The following is a 21617-nucleotide window of genomic DNA, read 5'->3' as shown; positions in this document are numbered from 1 at the left end:
CAGGTTGATATGGAGGTTGTCTATGTTACATAGTTTCACATTTGGCAAATTATGAGAAATGTCCTAAGAAAACACACGAAAGGTAACATTATACCATGAAGGAGAATAGTATAGCCATTGCGTTCAGGATAGGCGAGTGCCCAAGCTTGTTGATATCATCTCTATCCCTCTTGATGTAGAATATGCAGAACATTTTGGAAGGATTGAAAAATTAAGAGAAAGGGATATTTAGAAATTAAAATATATGTCACCGTACATACAGTCAACTTTACTGATTTACTAGTTTAGTCTAGAAGAATTCCCATTGACAATTCAACAAACAGTCGATGGTGGATAATCATAATCTTTGCGCATCTTGGAGACAGTTTTAATTTTGGTGTTCAGTTTACAGCTTTTAATGCTTTTCTAAAAATTTAACCTAAAAGGTTAAATACTATAAAACAAAAGTTTTTAAAATTAAACTAGAAGACATACATTTGCATAACTGAATAAAACCTGCCATATTGTATGTAATATTCAGCATATGGCTTAATGACAACCTTGTAATTAATTGTACTGGCATCTCACCCTACAAATTATTTATTTATTACTTTGTTTGTGGGCATGAATTGAAAATTATTGAGTATGGGCAGTTGGGCACAAAGGGTGATTTATTTATGTACTATTTATTTTGCTTTGCTTATATAGCGCTATCATTTTCCACGGCTCATTGCAGACATTATCATCGCTTTTAGGGCTCACAATCTAAATTCCCTATCAGTATGTCGTTGGTGTTTGGGAGGAAATCTGAGAACCCGGAGGAAACCCACGCAAACACGGGAAGAACATACAAATTTAGTGCAGATGTTGTCCTTGGGGGATTTGAACCCAGTACCCCAGTGCTGCTAACTACTGAGCCATCGTGCTGACCCATATGATTAGGACTGTAGTGGCATAGTAATAATGGTTTATTTCTGCATGGGACATAAAGAGGGAATTTTTTACAGTAAGGAGGCAATATTATTTGTTGGGCACAAATAGGGTCACTTTTTTGGTAACGGGTATAACAGCAGGATAAAGAGCCATCACTGATAAAAGTGAATTGCAGATCTGGGCCCAGAGAAAGTATACAACTACAATCAGATAAGACATCGCTTGTGAGTCACTGGATTTAACTACATTACATTCACTTTTCATTGCGTAGAACGCGTAACGGCCATTATTTGTTAGCAGAAAACTGCATTATAGAGTATAATAAAAGAGCTAAGCTATGAAAAGAAAGAGAAGGCTATTATTAGAAAATGAACTTTTTGTGCTTATGTTACTCTTTTGGCCCCAATTGATGAAGAATGGTGTTTTATGAAAAGTGTGCTGGAGTAAAATGCGGTAGCACCTCTTAAGGAATTTGGTACATCTTTGAGCTGCTATTCGCAACCACAAAAGAATGTTCTCCTGTCACTCTCTTGGTGTAAATTATGATGAATTTGTCAGCCAGGCTTGGCAATACCTCCTCCCTCCTAAGCCCCACCATGTTTCAAAAAGGTATCTTGAGTTGGTCTGGACTTACATAAAACCGCAAGATGCAACATTTTCTACAACTTTGAGTTAAGCAAAAATGTATCAGAATTTTAGAGAAAACTGATGAATCAGAACTCTTTTGTTGATTTTTTTATAGCTAGGTAATATAATTTCACTACATAAAGTATGTTACTTCTTGCACTGGATAAGATATGTACTTATAGCACCATAAGTTGTTATACTGATTTTTTTTTTTACTGCATTTTCTTAAAATAAAATGTTGATGGGACCAGAAATTCTTTGTGCAACCACAAATTTCCATGGAGATCCATCTGGGTAATACAATACTTCTTGAGATCATAGCACAGCCATATCTCCTACCAGCTAGTTTAATATAACAAAAATGGATAGCTTACATTTTTGACTGGCTGCAAATGTTTTGTCAGGGACAGTGAGCTCTTCCTACTCAATAGGTGTTTCACTGGACCTTGCAGAAAATATCGCGGTTTAGCAGATCTTTAGGAGTCTTTGGATATGTTGGACACAAATCCACAGAGCTTTAAAATAAACCATGTACCGTTTTGCTGTATAGTAACTTTCCGTGCATCAAACAATTGCCATTTAGCTCATAAACGGTTCAGCTGGTAACACAAGCGACAATAGTTGACTTGGACAGCTCAATGCCTTTCAATCAATGATGATTGAATTCCGCATATGGCACTAATGTTGCTTATAAATCTGCTGATAATTGGGGAACAAGCATTCTTTGGAATTCTCATTCCCTTATATCAGACCATCTAAACAGGCTGGTAATCACCCAACGAAACAGGAGAAAAAACAAGCTCAAAATCTCATTGGTCAGGTGTATTGGTCAGAACGATCATATTAACAATCATTATATATTCATGGAAGTGCAGTCAACCTATCTAAACAGGCAATTGAGCCACTTGCATATAGCTGATTGGTGGTCGTCTAAGGTCCACGGTTGACATGTGTAACCCTATCATAAGAATGTATACAGACCTACAGATCAGGCAAAGTGGCTACCACCATAATCATGTACAAAAGATATGGAAGTGCTGGGTATGTATTCTCAATGTACAAAGCGACAGACTAGTCTCTAAGGTAGCATTGCCTCTGCTGACCAGTAAGTACATAGCTTGTCCATATAAACTGATTATAAAGTATTCCTTTTTCTTAACATCATTTTCTGAAAATGCATGGTCACCTTTAAAATACATGAATGTCTGTTAAGGTCTTGGAACTATAAACCATGTCTTAAGGACTAACATAAAAAATTTGTTTGCAGGTCTTGGCATATATGTCAGATCAATTATACGAAGATTAAAACCTACGGCCAAGAACCAACATGTGGGATTCTTTCCTCAGGGTTTGGCATCCCCTGATGGCGCTTCACTCAGATACTCGACTGGATCAGGCACTGAGACTCTCTCCGTAGCCAATTGAGAACTTATCACGGCCTGGGACAGGATTCATATATGATCCTACAATAGTGGGTTGCATAACCACTTTAAACGCCCTGGATTGGTTATTGATGATACCATTATAGATTATTGGATATCGTATAATTAAATCCTTTGTGTCTTTCCCTACCCCTGTCTTTGTCCTGTCTTCCCTTATATTATTTGAAGTTTATTGAATGTATGTTAAATTGTCAGTGTACGCTCCCTTGCATGGGAGTTCATAACTTGGACTTGGTTTAATAAGTTTCTAAATAAAAATTTATTTAAACTAAAACCTATGGCCAAGCTCATAGCTGAAGGGAACCGTTCTAATAGATTCCCATTCATTTCTTCTACAGCTCCTCTATATATTCTTTCATCAGATACCTCAGTGTTATGAAAATGAGTAGTCTTAACAACTACTAACTTAATCTAAGTTTTACTATTCACCGTTTAAAAAAATTTACATTTTCATTGCACTCTTTACAGGCAATTTCATTTTAGAGGAGGAATGAAGGCGTATCACGACATGAGGTTGTGAAACTCAACAGCAAGAATGTGTTGAGTTTATAAAACCAACTATAACAAAGATAAACTACAGCCTATAACTACACTGCGGACTAGAAATATAAATGTGACTTTCCAAATATGATTTAACTCTTGGAATTGAGAAATAACTTTTTTTTTTCTGATTGTAGTTTTTTACTGTATTTTCTATACATGATTTTAGGGCAGCCATTTTGAAGCAATCAGACAAGGCGAAACTGAAGTCTGCAAGCTTTTGATTTCTATGAAAAAGTTTTTTTAGGCATGTTCTGTGATCGGTGCATAGTTCACTCTGCAGGTAGGGGAATAGGTGAGCTATGACCAACACCAATAAATAATATGATCATAGTCTTACGTTACCAATGTTTGCCATTACCTTTCATTGTTATCCTGCCTGTAATGATGAGAAGACTGCTGAAAAGTGATCACTACAGAACAGGAAGTGTCAGTCTCAGTGCCATGAGTGAACACTGCAAGATTTCAAGGCTTGCTTCAAGTATACTGACATGGAAAATCAGAAAAAGACAAAATATTCATAAGTTTAACATACAAATTTGATTGAAAAAAATAAGTAATTTTTATGACATTTTCCCTTTAAACAATATAACACAGTTCAAATCCCTTTGTACATACATATAAAAGCTATATACAACGTTTCCCTGAAGGGGTGCTACAGTTTTTCTTAAACCCATAATTTTCTCATATTCAGAATCAATTACTTGTTGTTGTTGCTTTTTGTTTTAAATCTTTGCTTTCAGCATTTGATAGGGACCTTTATTGTCTTCTTCAAAGATGACCATCCGCCTTTCATCATCACACTGGTTCTTAGCTGCATTGTACCAGCCTCTGTAATGAAGAGATCTTGAAAACCGTGAAGAATTGATATAGAAAAATGTAGATGAACCCGGTATAACTTTATACTGTACCATTTTAATTGTCTGCAGTGCCCAAAGTAGAGATTGCAGCACGCAGTGGTCATAAAGTATGGCATTAGATAAAACTAAATGTTTCATTAAACCGATTTAAAACTGTTTATTATGCTTAAGACTGTCAAATTTAGGCTTTTGCTTTTAGAGTTGAGGAACTAATTCTAGTGATCCCCTTACACAACTATATTGTTTGTTTTGATCCCAGTGTTTCACCTTCATGTTTATGCATATGCTGACACTAGGTAACATTAAAAAAAAAAGTAAAAACATGCAAATGACTTGATTGTTCAGATATTAGCTTCTAAGGAATGTTGTGATCATGTTTCTTAGAGAATTAGTACAAGTACAGAAGGAAATGCGTCTAATCGTTTGTTTTACATCCAGCGTTCATACATCAGTCCTTGTCACATCAATTATGATCCTTTTGCAACAATTATAAAGGACAGCAAATATTTATCACTTTACAACTGGTTACCTAGTCTGTGCTTTATCATGTCACATAGAAATGCATTTTTACTAGTCACTAGACGCTTTTCTGGAAGAAAATTCGGTGTGAAGTTATCAAGTTAACGCTTAAGATAAAATCAAGACATTCATTGTATTTAATTTAAAATGACTATTCTGGGAGCAATAAGGAAAGGACGTTCCAAGGAACCGTTAGGGCATTGATCGACAGGTCTTAAGTTTGCTTATTTGTTATAATCAACTAAATGTTTTGATAGCTTAACTGTACATATCCAATATAAAGCTCCTTAAAATAAACCTGTATTTGTGTTTTCTTATACGATATGGGGGATACTATGGGCTAAATAATATTAGCACTAGAGTCATAAAATACTAGACTTTTTATAGTCAGTATAAATGAGGCAAGTGAGAAGCAAGGATCATGGGAAAGGTGGGAATTGTAACTGAGCTCAGCTTGGCTAACTTTAAATAGAATACTATTTCATTCTGCAAAGAATTATTTAGTATTTTTAAACTATATCTGTTATTTCAAAACTGAAGTAAAGATTTAGTAGAAATATACTTGTACAGAAACAAGCTTAAATAACAATACGGATTTCATTCCCTAATCCTTAACTCTTTTGCAGATTTGACTGAATCATGCAGAATTTTCAATACAAGTGTTCTACATATCACTATTTAGCAAGTGCCTATGTACAGGTAAAAATCAACTCAACGTAGCATTCGTTAAGGATGTTGCTTTTCCCCGTGTTAAAACAAACTACAACTAAAACCGATGCAAAGTTAACCCATTTTGGAACTAAAACTGTTATTTCCTGGCATTCGGAGGCATTCAAAACAATGTTCCTTAAAATAACTTATCATTTTCATAGTTATTTTTATGATTTTAGTAGCCCTCAGGTAAAATTAAATATTATGATAAATAATTTATAGCGTTCATAGTTATTTTGCAAATAATTTATCATGGATAAATCTGCTTTAGTTTACAGCACTGATGCTGCTTAAAACTGCAAAAACAACAACTAATCTAACTTGGCAAGAGCGGGAGAACTTACAGAGTATTAATAATTATATATTTAATTCCTTTCATGCCAATGGAAGATAGATATTTGTGTCTAATCATTCTAGGGAATAATTTTCATCATCTGTCTATAATTTTTTTGTTATATATATATATACTATATTATATATATATATATATATATATATATATATATATATATATATATATATATATACACTTATATTGTCTGGAGCAAAAATGTTACATTGGCTAAAGGTAAAGCGCTGCGAAATATATTGGCGCTATACAAAAAAAGATTATTATTATTTAAAGGTACAATTGACATGTAATCATTTACTGACAACAGTTGTTTAATCTTCTTAAAAAATTCTTTCACTGTACAGTTTCATAAAGTTTATAGAAATTGCTTGTGTCTACTTCTCTCACGTTATCTGTTTAATTGGACAGTTGGCGCTACAAATTTATCAGCTTGTAACCTGTCGACTATGCCCTCAATAACAAAGCTGGTTTCTAGTAATAAAAACAAAATGATGGAAGCTTTAAGAAACATTTATAAAAAAAAATGTTGCTAAACGGCGGAAAAGTGTTAATTATGTGTAATGACTTGGTAAAGTATATTTTCAGCTACTTTTCTTGCTAATCTAGGGAGTCAAATTCCACCGATTTAGTAACTTATCATTTAAACCTAAAGCAGTGATACAACAAATACATTCAAGTGTTGTGATATGTGAATGATCTAAAGTAAGCAGGATAAATATAACTAAAGTGATCGAGAAATTAGATTTTACAACATGTAGACACTACAAATACTTCAAAGGGCGTGAAGCTTACGCAGCTGATAGTGATATGGAAAGTACATTTTCAGACTTTTTAATAACTTTCCAGTTGCCTTTTTCTTCATATGCTTTTGATATTTTGTTAGATATGGTAACAATTATTTTATTGTGCAGTTATTTAATGGTCACACTGATATTTTGGAATATATATTCTAATATGTGATAATTAGAAAGTGTATCTGTTTTTGAATGAATGAACGAACGAATGAATGAATGAATGAAGCTACAGACAGAGTCTTGAGACAAACATTTGGAATGTGGAAAATTTAAAATGTTAAATATTAAGAGGACATAAAAAGAATAGCAAAGACATTTAAAGTGGTAGTATTTTGTTTTCACCAATTCCTAAAATGTAGAGTGAAAATGCACAGGTAACAATTAGGCAGCAAAAAAAAAGGGTCATTTCCTGTGAAAGGAAGTTGAAACCATATTATCCTCCTCCCTTAACAACAATACAGATAGCCCTTTTAGGCATTAGCATTCCTGAGCTATCAGATAGCTGACAAAAAAAACTCTTTATTTTTTTTTCTTAAGCAAGCAGCAAGTGAATCAATGAGCAGAAAAGCTAGAAAAAAAAAAAGAAACATTCTATACCATGTAAACATTTAAAGCAACCAGAAACTCTGTGTAAATGAACTGCCACTATGTTCCTCATAAACGTTCCAGCATAGCTTATGTACTTTTACAAGAAACTGTTACCTTAGGATGGTCACGATTCTGTGTGTTCAACTTACTTACTTGTATGCATAAAATTGGTAACAAGCTGTTAATCTCCTGCAGAAACAATGTAAAATTATCTAAGCGACATTGAAGAGGAAAAAAAAAATTGTTTTATCCCCAATTTTAGAACTTTAAAAAAAAAGATAATTCTTTACTAATTCATTGTCATATCTACATAAACATATCCAGAAATGAAAACTGGACAACTATGAGGAATTAAAGTTATTATTATGTAGGTTATATAGGTTAAGCGCTAAAAATGTATACAATTTTTAATTTTGTTCTGCTACAAAAGATGAAAAATACATTATTTTACGCCCATGTGTTCAGTCTGTATTTAAATGTGGGTAAGAGTTACTACTATATTAACGTAAGTGAAGGAATGAGAGCTCATGTTCTGCACAGAATGATGTTTATAGCTTGGTCACTGCACAGATACTGCAATGAGTTATTTCAAACATTTATCTAGAGATATTCACATGGTTGTAAGTTCATTCCTCCTCTCTCATTGTTTGCTTTAACCTGAAAATTCCAGGACTGCATAGCAAGTCTCCTCTTGTTTGGTCACATTGCAACATGCATGTGAGACCCTCAGTGCTACATGAGAATTTCCCAGATTCTACCACCCAAGGCCCCTCATTAGCATGCTGACCCAGGGGGCACATAGTCTGTTTCAGGATAGATTGATCATCTGAAAACATTCAGCTCATGTGTTTTGTTCATTTCAGCTTCTTTTTTTTTACTCCATGACTCAAAATAGTTGCACTGTCTGGAAAATCTATACTTAAAATATATATATATATATATATATATATATATATATATATATATATATTTATTTATTTTATACACACACACTAAAAACATTATTGTACAAAAATTATATTCCAGTGTATTCAAAACATGGGTTTTTTTTCAGATAAAACAGCATGCAGGTAAGGTCTTCAGATAGCTATGGCAAAGGATTCAGTAGTTGTTTATACATGTTGCATCTGAATAAATATCTAAGAAATCAAATGCTGTGTAATAACATGCAGAATGATTATTTACTATTATGATCTTCAGTAAAGACCAGTAAAACATCAGACTCTTTTATGGAAAGGTTCCCACAGACACACATTCATTAGCTCATCCTAACTTGACATAAAATAGTAAATTAATTTATGTATTACAAAATGTGTACAATAATGAAGACAAATATATCACAGCATTACTTGACCACATAGATCAGATGTGCGTTCACAGATAGCCATTGGAGTCTAGATCAACTATTTGTGTATATGAGATTTTATAGCATTTTTTTCTATAGGTTGCATTGTGGCTCTTCTCCCTTCTAGTAAACATGATGTGCAGTGCAAAAAAGCAAATCTTAGGAAATAAAACCTAGTGAAAACAAAGTAGAAGTATGCACCTTCATTTTGATCATTTACAATTCTATGAAAAGACTTCATGTAAAAGTCTGTGTGTTAGTCCTTTATGTCCCAGCTTACTAAAAGGTGTTTTCCCATGAACAAAGTTAATTTTAAAGTTGAATTTAATCAATACATCTTAGAATACTAATTATTTCCCCCATTTGGATGTGTTTGAAAAACATGTCCCTGTGCCGAGATAATCTTATAAATGTGTCCCTGCTGTGTACTGTGTAATGGCCGTGTCTGACCGTACAGGAACATGGTCTGATCATACCACAGATCCTGGGCAAGGGAGGATGGAAAAGAGTATTCAGACATTACGGCATGGGATCACAGATGATTCTTTTTGTGAGATAATGCATCTCCATGCCCGTTTTTACAAAATGTTTTACCTCAAAGAAAGAATTATTTGCAATCCTGTGCTGTCCTGTCTGTATACTATTTTCCTTCCTCCCCTGCCCAGGAGCTGTGGTGTGATCAGACCATGTTCCTGCACGGTCACAGAGCCATTACACCGTACACAGCAGGGGCACATTTATAAGATTATCTCAGCACAGGAACATTTAAAAAAAAAACAACAAAACATCCAATTGTGGAAATTATTGTTCCAAGATCTGTTGATTAAAATGAACTTTATTCATGGGACAATTCCTTTAATGTAATTAAAAACCTCCACCCATACACTGATAACACTGATGACTAGACTTCTAAAATGGAAATGTTTAAATCCCTTATTTATGGTCATGTTATTACTATGTTTTCTCATTCTGACTACCAAGTTCAAGAACAAAACTGCCACCAGTACACAGAAGACAAATCAACATACAGCTGACACATCTGTTGTGGGAGGTAAAGTGTCATGGAGATCACTATGAATTGCTACAAAGTAACAAACTAGAATGCAATAATATAAATAAAACACACAGAGTACAAGACAGTGTGCAGTCAAACAACAGGCACCATAGGGCAATTGTTTTCTAAGTATTTACAGAAATTTCGCAAAGTGTTAACAGTTTATTTCCATTTGAATGCAAAGATAATGTAAGTACATTTTGATTTGCAGGACTTTGAAGTACAAGAAACTGACAATGTGCCAACATATGTTCACAGAATGCTTAAATTTACCTTAAAGCGAACCTGATATAAGATACGATTACTGCCTTTCAGGGCTTATCTATGGCATTCTATAAATGCTGTAGATAAGCCCCTGATCCGACCTGAAAAATAAGTTTTATTATACTCACCCATGGTGGTGGTCCGATCCAATAGGTGTCACAGGTCTGGGTTCGGCGTCTCCCAACTTCTTATGATCGCCGCCCTCCTGCTTGCTTCATGGCTCCCCGACACCGCACTTCTGCCCCGGCACACTTATTTGCCCTGTTGAGGGCAGAGCAAAATACTGCAGTGTGCAGGTACTGGGAAAGGTTACAGAGGCCCAGCGCCAGCGCACTGCAGTACATGGCGCTGCCCTCAACAGGGCAGAGAAGTATGCCTGTGCAGGAGATCGATGCCAGGAGCCATGAAGCAACAGGAGGGCGGCATCGCAAGAAGATGGAAGGCACTGGACCTGGACCTGTGACACCCATTGGACTGCCCCCCGGGGTGAGTATAATAAAGCTTATTTTTCAGGTTGGATTGGGAGCTTATCTAGCCCTGAAAGATGGTGGCCACATCTTATATCGACAAAACCTGGTGACAGGTTCCCTTTAAGGAAGAAAATATTTTACACTGAGAATTGTGGCCTTTTGACCTAAGCAATGATAATAGCTCTTGACAACCCTACCACATCTCAGGTCTGAGAAATTTGCTGCTGGAATTTAAGCCAGCCATCTTTGATGTGCAACCCTGGCTGCAGACACTCCCAGCCATATATAACTTGTGACTACCATTTCAGCAATGTGCAGGTTTTATTGTTCTCTCTTGAGGAATTTCACGCATGAGTTACTGGCACACTTAACTCAATTACATTAGATTCCAACTTTAAAGTACTAATAAACTACCTTTCTCATTTCCCATAGACTACTAGAATAATATTCAGAATATTAACAGAAAATGTGACTACCAACTGGGTCTGAGACACTGAAAACAGTTTCTTTTACTGAATACTTAAAAGTTTACGGTCATATATTTTATTACAACTTGAGCAGAGAAAATGGTGCAAAATTACAAAATATGAAACCTATCAATCTTAATGTTGAAGAAATATGCATCTAAAAAGCTCAAAAGGTAAGCAGACAAAATATGAGATGCCTATGTATATCATGCTTCTGATATCTTTTTTGCTTTGATAACTAGACTTAAGCGCAATAAAAGATGGTCATTGTAAAAAAATAATGTACTGTACATGTTCGAAAAGGAATAAAGGCACACCTACAATGTTTTGTCTGTGTACTCTACTTTTTGTATAGAACATCTAACAATTATCTACTGTATATTGTAATATAGTATATGTATATCATTGCTATATCATACTATGCACTATATATGGTGTAGTATACCTATACTATATCATCACTATATCACATATTATGAAATAGTATATCTATTGTTATATTACATATTAGATTTTGGAATTTGAGAGAACCTTTAAAGACCATGGAAAGAAAAATATGTATGGAGGGAATTCTATATGCCTATACTCAACTTTAGACTAAGGAATATATAATAGCTTTTTATTCTAAATATTAAAATATTAATATAGGTTATTGTTTACATTACCTTACCAAATTTGCACCTTAAAGGGCATGTGCATTTTTCCATTGAGTGGCATTAAAGCAAAAACATTTAATCCAAGACTGAAACCAAAACCAAATACTGTTGTTTTCTATATGCAGATCCTATGCAAACCAGGGTGTCTTCCTAGTTATACACTTCAAAAAAACAACCTTTTTGCAATCTGATCCTTTATTCAACTATTTCTCTCTTCCCTCTGCCCCTTGTCTTGATAACCTACAGACAGTAGAAGAAAATAGATGGAAAGGAGCAATTTATGATTGTAGATCTGAGAACCCAAAGAGCTTACATGAAGTCTGCCCCCACAGAGACACGTAGTTCTGTACAAGAGAAGTAAACGCAAAATGGTCAAATTGTTTTAAAAACAGATTTTTTTTTCTGCAATTCCTTTCCTTTTCCATTAATATTTGATGTTGGTTCAAGTATTGGAACAATAACAAAGTTATAGAAAATGGGAGTAACAACGATTGATTTTTTTTTTTTTTTTTTTTAATAATAGTTAAGATTAAAAAAAAATGGTTGAAGTTGACATAGCATTTAAGTCATACATGCCACCATTATTGTAAACACATGAAAACGTGTAACGTACTAAAATGAACAAAAGCATTTTAAAAGGAGGCATGTATTAAATACGTATATATACATACACACAAACGTATACATATGTATAAACAGGCATGAAAACTCAAAACAATTTATTATGCAACACTGCCATTTACGTATTGGTTACATTTTTCTGACCGCATGACCTATGTTCCTTTATGGCAGATGTCATACACCTTGAAAGAAAGAGTATACCAAGTTGAGAATGTGTGTATGTATACACATACATACACATTATACAGTAACTGACCTAAATAAATAACATTTTTTGAAAAGACATGTTGATATGGTGGCACAATATTCTACACAAGGTCGGTCCTCCATGCCTTGTATAAAGAATGTATTGAAGACCAACAAATATGTATTATTTCTGTTGTCAACATATGTATTTTTCCTAGCACAGGGAGACACATACCCAACATAGTAAGTCTCTACATATACACTGCAGACATATGGTTTGAATTTGAAAATAGGAATTCCTCCATTTTAGAGGAAACAGTAGCATGCTGAAAGTATGTCGCTCCTGCTCTATTCATTGCAGATCAAGTTTGTTTTGCATAAACCCCACAATGGTTCCAACTTACAACCACATTCTTATTATGATACATCATATGAACTTGCCTGGGGTTTTCAGAACATTCCTTACTGGTGCAATTTAGGGTTAGACCATAGGGAATAAATAGCAATCTGCTTATAAGGAAGCACATTGTTATAGAGAAATGTGTCTACGGTTAGAGAAGGTGAGGGATGTTATTTTAATATCAGATTTAGAACTTTGATATTTGTTCTGTTTGAAGTGATTCTGGGTAATAGTCAAAAGCGTATGATTGGAGTACGAAAATTAGATCTACGCACACAGATTGCTGACCAATCTTACAGGTGATAAAATTGGTCCGAGTTGGCTGTCTGCACCCACAGAACCACTTGTGATCCCAAACGTCCTAAACAAAAAAATGATATCCTCTATACTCAATTTGTCTTTCAGATGCTGTTTGCACGTTTCCTTGTTATTGGCAGGCAGATTTTAGACATTGATCGTTAGGTCCAGCTGTCATCTGATTGTAATGGATCCAACAATAATAAAAAAAAAATAAGGAGAAAAATAATGAATCCATTTCAAACAGCGCAAAAACGGACACACCTCCAGTGTTCTGGGCACGCACAGTTCCCAAAATGGATTGGTTAACCTATGACATAATAGATGACTATCCGTTAATATCCATTTCCCATAGACTACAAAAAAAAAATATATATCCAGTTGCTATTTGTTTTTGTGGCCAGGCAAAAAGTTTTGCAGACTGTGTTTCTTGATCCACCTAAAAAACTGATTGCAGATGGATTGCATTCAAATGGAAGACGTTTTAGAATCTTTCTGTCCCCATTCAAATAAATGGACCTGTACAGGATCATTTTATTTCCGCTTTTGTGATGCCAAAACAGATACAAATTTGGAAATGACTACTGGACATGTGAAGAGAGCCTAAGGTAGACTAGCAGCTCAGATTTCAGCCATCACTTTATTTATACAATAATTTAGACTGATATTTCACTTATTTTTGTCTGGTTAAATCAATAAGTGAACTTGTAGTAACACCCTTAGGCTATGTTCGCACTGAGTTGTTGTTTCAGCAGATCAGCTTTAAAATCTTTCTCAAAAACCTTCTTCTATTCATTTGTATGGGAAATCTACTGATTTGAAGCAGATCCTGATGGAATTTGCTCAAAAAAAAAAAAAAAGGCAATGACTTTTCTGGGGAAAAAAAACAACTTTTTCAAAACGTATAAGTGTGTGCGCACATGTTCATTATTTCAAGCAGAAAAAAATCTGCTGCAAATACTGAAGCGCTGGCCGCTGTAGATTTAAACCTGCTGCAAATCTGCAAGGAAAAAATAAGCAACGTGTGCAAGAGACTTCAGGGATCAGGTGCACTTTGCTGGTACTAGGACATCCTTCAGGTTTTGCAACAAAATTGCAATGTGTGCACAGACCTTAAAGCATATTCAGGATTTGAAAATTTTGTTAAAAAAAATATATATGTATATATCCCTCCAAAAAAAGCATTTACAGAAGTTGGTTCTGCATGAAAAACTTTGTTTTTGAACGCCTCAATAAACTCCATGTGAACACAGTTTTGGGTCAGATTGGTGGTAAGTTTAAAACAGGTTAAACAGGTTTCATAATTTCCGCAAATAAAACGTAATAATAAACCTCCCCTTGTACTTTGTGTATGAATTTTGTACAGATTTCACAATCACTTCTGAATGATTCCCTGATAACTTCATTGTTGACTTCTCTTCGATTAAAATTTGTCTTTTTGGTGTCTTGGGAACACAGGAGCAGGACACAGTGCTGAGTGTTCTATAAAAGGGTACGTGCACACGTAGCATAATTGCTGTGGATTTTTCTACACAAGTGTTGGCAGAAAAAATGCTGAGTCCAATACGTGCAGTTTTACTTTTGTGTTTTTGTTTTCATTCATTTGAATGGGTGAAAAATGCTGCAAATATTCTAAAACAAAAAAATTGACATACTGCTTTTGACTAAAATGCAGCAGGGCTCCAAACACACACACACACACACACACACACACACACACACACAAAAGGGAGCGTGTGCGTGAGATTTCAGAAATCTCATTGATTTTGCTGGTACGCTGCTTAAAATATGCATAAAAAAGATGCTGGAGTTATGCCAAGTGTGCACATCCCCTATATGGTATTACTCTTACACCTGTGTTATCCCCTGGAAGGTAACAATGTAGGGGCACAATAAATGTGTGCAAGAAGAAGTCTTGAAAAATCACATTGTATCAGTGCAGAAAGTTTACTAGAAAACGACGTACGGTAATTATTCCTTACACAACGTGTTATTTGCTGAAACTGTAACATCGCTTTAAGTAATTATTTTCGACTAATATTCGATTGTACAGAGAAGCAGCATCTGCCCCGGTAGAGATCAGATTGCAGAATCACGTTATAAGGAGCTGGAAGCAGCTAGAGCCAGATCTTCATTTCACCATTGTCTTGTTTTATCCTAAAGAAATATTCTCAGGAAGGGAAACAAGTTGAAAGTATTCCACAAGTAATGGCATTTAATGAAGAATCTTCAGCTCTGAAGAACCCACTAGATTTCTGTATATGACGGTTACGGATGGTCAGATGGAGGCGTAACCTCGGAAGCTTCTTGTCTGACGTCAGGTAGATTTTGGCTGGCCGCGATAATAAAAATTTGAATTGTTTTATTGCCATGCTACATGATTTAACTATCTTTAGAAGTTGCACTTTCTATGCCCCCCGTATCGGGTACAGGTTGATATGAAGAAGCGGTACAAGCTGGACCCCCCCCCCCCCCCCCCTGGCATTGTACAAAGTTAGTGCATTTACATGTTGTGCGCCAACTCCAGCTCGCCACGTGTTCCTGTTTATGTGGAACCCTGAGAGTGCACACACCATTCTTTTCGAAGAACCCGCCTCCCACCAAACATAACCTCCAAAAGCTTTAGTACAAGTAGCGAAAACAAAATCCCAACCCAATAATTGCTGCACGCTGTGCAAAGACCTCCATGTGCACCGTCCTTTCTGTACCAGGGGCAGCAAATTGTTAAAAAATGTAAATTCTTCCAAACAGCAGACTCTGTTCTTCCAGGAGGAATCTTCATTGGAATCATTTGAATGCTCTATTAACCCCTTCCAAGGACTGTTCCTCTGCTGGGTCACTCCAGTCCCCCACGTTATATGTTTCTTTCTCTTCATTCCCTCCTATTGTGGAGCAGTCTGCTGCCCCCCTACATTAACCCTTCCCAGAGCAGACCCAGCCCGATGTCTGCAGTGTACTGCCCCCCTACATTAACCCTTCCCAGCGCAGCCCGATGTGTGCAGTGTGCTGCCCCCCTACATTAACCCTTCCCAACGCAGCCCGATGTCTGCAGTGTACTACCCCCCCTACATTAACCCTTCCCAGCGCAGCCCGATGTGTGCAGTGTGCTGCCCCCCTACATTAACCCTTCCCAACGCAGCCCGATGTCTGCAGTGTACTGCCCCCCAACACTAAACCTTCCCAGCGCAGCCCGATGTCTGCAGTGTACTGCCCCCCTACATTAACCCTTCCCAGCGCAGCCCGATGTGTGCAGTGTGCTGCCCCTACATTAACCCTTCCCAGCGCAGCCCAATGTGTGCAGTGTACTGCCCCCCTACATTAACCCTTCCCAGCGCAGCCCGATGTCTGCAGTGTACTGCCCCCCTACATTAACCCTTCCCAGCGCAGCCTGATGTGTGCAGTGTGCTGCCCCCCTACATTAACCCTTCCCAGCTCAGCCCGATGTGTGCAGTGTGCTGCCCCCTAAATTAACCCTTCCTCGAGCAGACCGATGTCTGCAGAGGGCTGCCCCCTACATTAACCCTTCCCAGACCAGACCGATGTGTGTAGTGTGCTGCCCCCCTACATTAACCCTTCCCAGCTCAGCCCGATGTGTGCAGTGTGCTGCCCCCCACACTAACCCTTCCCAGCTCAGCCCGATGTGTGCAGTGTGCTGCCCCCTACATTAACCCTTCCCAGAGGAGCCCGATGTGTGCAGTGTGCTGCCCCCTACATTAACCCTTCCCAGCGCTGCCCGATGTGTGCAGTGTGCTGCCCCCTACATTAACCCTTCCCAGCGCTGCCCGATGTGTGCAGTGTGCTGCCCCCTACATTAACCCTTCCCAGCGGAGCCCGATGTGTGCAGTGTGCTGCCCCCTACATTATCCCTTCCCAGCGGAGCCCGATGTGTGCAGTGTGCTGCCCCCTACATTAACCCTTCCCAGCGGAGCCCGATGTGTGCAGTGTGCTGCCCCCCACATTATCCCTTCCCAGCGCTGCCCGGTGTGCAGTGTACTGCCCCCCACATTAACCCTTCCCAGCGGAGCCCGATGTGTGCAGTGTGCTGCCCCCTACATTAACCCTTCCCAGCGGAGCCCGATGTGTGCAGTGTGCTGCCCCCCACATTAACCCTTCCCAGCGGAGCCCGATGTGTGCAGTGTGCTGCCCCCCTACATTAACCCTTCCCAGCGGAGCCCGATGTGTGCAGTGTGCTGCCCCCCACATTAACCCTTCCCAGCGGAGCCCGATGTGTGCAGTGTGCTGCCCCCCACATTAACCCTTCCCAGCGGAGCCCGATGTGTGCAGTGTGCTGCCCCCTACATTAACCCTTCCCAGCGGAGCCCGATGTGTGCAGTGTGCTGCCCCCCACATTAACCCTTCCCAGCGGAGCCCGATGTGTGCAGTGTGCTGCCCCCTACATTAACCCTTCCCAGCGCTGCCCGATGTGTGCAGTGTGCTGCCCCCCACATTAACCCTTCCCAGCGGAGCCCGATGTGTGCAGTGTGCTGCCCCCCACATTAACCCTTCCCAGCGGAGCCCGATGTGTGCAGTGTGCTGCCCCCTACATTAACCCTTCCCAGCGGAGCCCGATGTGTGCAGTGTGCTGCCCCCCACATTAACCCTTCCCAGCGGAGCCCGATGTGTGCAGTGTGCTGCCACCACATTAACCCTTCCCAGCGGAGCCCGATGTGTGCAGTGTGCTGCCCCCTACATTAACCCTTCCCAGCGGAGCCCGATGTGTGCAGTGTGCTGCCCCCCACATTAACCCTTCCCAGCGGAGCCCGATGTGTGCAGTGTGCTGCCCCCCACATTAACCCTTCCCAGCGGAGCCCGATGTGTGCAGTGTGTGCTGCCCATATATTTAACCAAGTGCAGGAGGACAATAATGACACGGTAAACAAGCGGAGTAGTATGGGAGGATGGGGTGAGGGCGCTGACTTGGCGCCAGAGGAGCAGCTCTAGTGAGCGCGGGGAAGCCAATGAATGGGGAGAGGAAAGGAAACAAACCAGTCAGCCAGTGCTGCGGACGCGAACGAGGCTGAGGGGAGGAGCTACAGAGACAGCTGCCAGCCAATGAGCGACCGCTCACACGACGCTTTACACACGGGCACTTAATGCCGCACTACTACTCGCGCTGCTCCGTGCGCCGCTGCTTCTCCTCCTCACGGCGCCGCTGAGTGACGGGGCTCAGCGCTCACCGAGGCGGAAGATTCCGCCGTGTGCTGGACGTGTTCGGGGCAATAAGCGCAATGTACCGCGAGCTCGGCGCTCCGGTGCGGGCTGTTAGCGGCCGCAGTCACCATTACATGTCACACACCCCCTTCTCCATAGCCACCACATGTATGACACACTCATGGCGGCGGCTGCTGCAACCCTGCACTGCGGGCAGCTGCCTCACACCGAGCGCACGGCGGCTCCACAGCGCGGGAACAAAGCCCCAATCCAGTCAGAGGCTGTGTCATAACGGCGGCACCGGCTGGCACACAGACCCGGCCTGCTGGTGCTGCAGCCTCACCCCCGGGAGCGGCTGCACGGAGGGCACCAGCCTCACCCGGGGTCACACGGAATTACCGAGCCACCGGCAGCTATAATAGTGTGGGCACCTCAGCAGCACTCCTAAGAAGGACGAACTATTAATCTGGAGCAGCCATAGTCGCATCACAGGAGGAGAAAGTAACATGGGACAGGGACGGCAAAGTCCGATTTAATGTTTCCTGAGTTAAAAACAGTATCAACAAGGGAAGACACAATTACATGAGAAGGAGCAGCGAAAAGTGCGAGGACACAAGGATCAAGGTGGAAACGGATCACAAATAATGTACAGCAGCAGTTATAGAATATATATATATATACACACACGATCCATGTGTGCACGCTTTATATACAACTCCATACACACCGTACATTGAGATTACTATTATACACACTACACTGTCCAAACGTTAATATATAAACTCTATATGTATAATGATGTATGTAAACTAATCTGTACATACAAATATTTATTGCATACACACACTATAAATGTTTACGTGTATATATACACACACTTTATATTGTTTGTCTAAGTATAAAGGGTGTATAGTGTGTGGTTATAAACAAACATAATACATATTTATTCATACACACAAACTATATCCTCAAATAATATATTAATATATTGACATTTGCTGCAAACACATTACATCTATGCAAATAAACACTCATAATAGTCTTATAGTTCACACAGATGTGTGTGTATATATATTATACACACAATATTTAGACACCACTGTACACACTTTATATCTCTATATATGTGTCTTATAATGTTCACTTGCATCATTATATATACACACACTATATTTTATATACTCCAATATATATATATATATATATATATATATATATATATATATATATATACATAAAGTGAAAAGTTACTTGTGCCACAAATAAATCAGAAAGCATAATAAGCCTGTTGAAAAGATATCTTACTAAACAATTATCCAGGAGTTTCACCCTCTATTACTAATATAAACCAGAATTCATACTTACAAGATTCTTAGGTCCAACTAAAACTAAATCTGCAACAAGTGAACAATACCAATGCAGAAACAAGTGAGGAGGCTCCTGAGTGAGGAAAACACAAGCTTTAACACCAGTGCAGACTCTTGCACCTCCACTCAGCATTGTTTTTACTAGAGGCAGCCTCTTCCCATCCCTCTCCCCTCCCCCACAGACCCACCATTGTATTTCCGACCAAAGCACAAAATTATGAATGGCTCCGTTAGCCTGCTACTAAAGAGCTGCTGCCTGTGTCCCTGTGTGTCGGGGCTACAGATGATGTGGCCTAACAGCCTTCTTCTGCCACTAGTACACTGTTCACATCTTGTTTGTTTTCTTCCGTTTATTGGGAATCGGATGGCTCCTGATGAAGATGTGCTGAGGAAGTAATGGCAAATAAGTCACACTATTGAATAGCACGATACGTGGAGCACGAAGCAGGCAAGTCCCTGGTATTACCCACTGGCACCTCCGCCTCCCACACTCCTTGTCATTCACCGCCCAGCAGCCAATTGGAGTGAGGATCCCAGAAAGCCACCAAACACGAAGATCAGTGCTGCAGCCCATACATTCTTGCAGGTCTCCTGGTCTATAAGATTGCACTGGAGCCACCACCACACCGCCGCCCCCTCCTCCTCCTCCAGCAGCCACCTCTCCATCCCCCCACCCTATTCACTGAGAGCCATCTACCAATTCACAGAGCTCAAACCATAATGGCAAACAGCAACTGTACGACCTCCTCCTCCCCCTCTTGAAAGAGGGATTTTTTACGCACACCCAAGAGGGAGGAGGTAGAGAGGGCGTGGGAGGAGAGAGATGTTCATGGTCTCCCCTTCCTTATTGTATTCTCTGTCCTATGAAACCCAATGTAAACCCATTAAACTTCCCTGCAGGTGAGGGTCCTGTCCTGTGTATAGAGAGATCCTTCCTGCTAGTAAGTGACCCCTTTCTTGCCTGCAGCCCCCTCCTTGCCATTCATCCATCCATCCATAGAGGAATCCACCAACCAACCCCCAACCAAACTTGTCTTCCTCCCCCTCCCCCTTCATCTCCATCACTCTCCTCCCCTCTTCCCTTGTCCCTCTCTGCCCAATCTCTTGCACCCCTCCCTGACTTCTTCTCTTCCCCCTGCATCTACTACTATCATCTAATTGAGGAGCTGGGATTCCTCACGTGAGAAGTTGATTTGTAGTTTGAACACGTGGCTCATTCAGAAAAGCCGGAATATTCAAGGGATTTTTGTCCTCCTCGGGATCGTGGACGGAGAGGCGGCGCCTGCGGTTCAGCGTACAGTGACATTTTCACAGTCTGTCTGTGCCAAAAGGATTGGGGGGGCAGAAGACAAAAAGTAGTTTTCCTCCTCCTTGTTCCTCGTCAGCCCGCCATTCTCCTGCTAGCGTCGCTCGTCTGCCCGCACATCCGGAGAGCAGCGCTGATTGCTCCTTCCCCTCCGCCGCTCACTGCTCCTCGTCCCCGGCCGCTCCCCCTCGTACCGTGCGAGCCGTGCAGCTTGGGGATCGTGCTTTGGGGGTCGATTTCGGGGTTTTCCTTTTTTTTTTTTTTTCCCTTTCATTTTTTTGGTGGTTGTAAAATGAACAAGCTGTATATAGGAAACCTCAGCGAGAACGTCAGCCCCCCGGATCTGGAGAGTCTCTTTAAGGAGTCTAAGATCCCCTTCACCGGTCAGTTCCTGGTCAAGACCGGCTACGCGTTTGTGGACTGTCCGGATGAGAACTGGGCGATGAAGGCCATCGACACCCTCTCAGGTAAGGAGCGATGGCCCGGGCGCCCAACTGTCCTGCCGGTGGGTGTGCTGCAGAGGGCCCGAGCTTGGGCCCCCTGTATGCTGCAGTTCGCACGGTGGCCAGGAATAGTCGGGGAGCTGCTCGTACAGGGAGGACATGGAGTTGTGCTCTCCGGATACTTTTGTAGCAAGTTGCACGGTGCCATCTCGGTGTGCGCGACCCATATACAAAATTGCCAATTG

The 21617-nt window shown here is 39.9% G+C and overlaps 1 protein-coding gene and 1 long non-coding RNA gene across 4 annotated transcripts in view; one reads left to right on the top strand and one right to left on the bottom strand.

Annotated features, from left to right (window-relative positions):
- Window positions 1-20639, bottom strand: part of LOC141095433 (uncharacterized) — a 125355-nt gene extending 104716 nt beyond the window's left edge. For 2 of the 3 annotated variants that reach the window (XR_012233382.1, XR_012233380.1), the window contains exons 1-4: window positions 19622-20639; window positions 7499-7534; window positions 4226-4352; window positions 3883-4007 (exon numbers count right to left, since the gene is read on the bottom strand). This is a non-coding gene — a long non-coding RNA (uncharacterized lncRNA). Of the gene's footprint in view, window positions 1-3882; window positions 4008-4225; window positions 4368-7498; window positions 7535-19621 lie in introns of all 3 variants that reach the window. The other variant, XR_012233381.1, reaches the window with a different exon arrangement.
- A 582-nt stretch (window positions 20640-21221) lies between these two features.
- The window catches only part of IGF2BP3 (insulin like growth factor 2 mRNA binding protein 3), a 117483-nt gene continuing 117087 nt past the window's right edge, over window positions 21222-21617 (top strand). Inside the window, exon 1 of the mRNA XM_073581423.1 lies at window positions 21222-21396. Within this exon, the coding sequence (XP_073437524.1) occupies window positions 21222-21396 (175 nt within the window). The remainder of the gene's footprint in view (window positions 21397-21617) is intronic.

Source organism: Dendrobates tinctorius, unplaced genomic scaffold (genome assembly GCF_039654945.1).
Source record: "Dendrobates tinctorius isolate UK_male_01 unplaced genomic scaffold, ASM3965494v1 ptg000070l, whole genome shotgun sequence".
Taxonomy (NCBI): Eukaryota; Metazoa; Chordata; class Amphibia; order Anura; family Dendrobatidae; genus Dendrobates; species Dendrobates tinctorius.
This window is presented reverse-complemented; position numbering and strand designations above follow the sequence as displayed.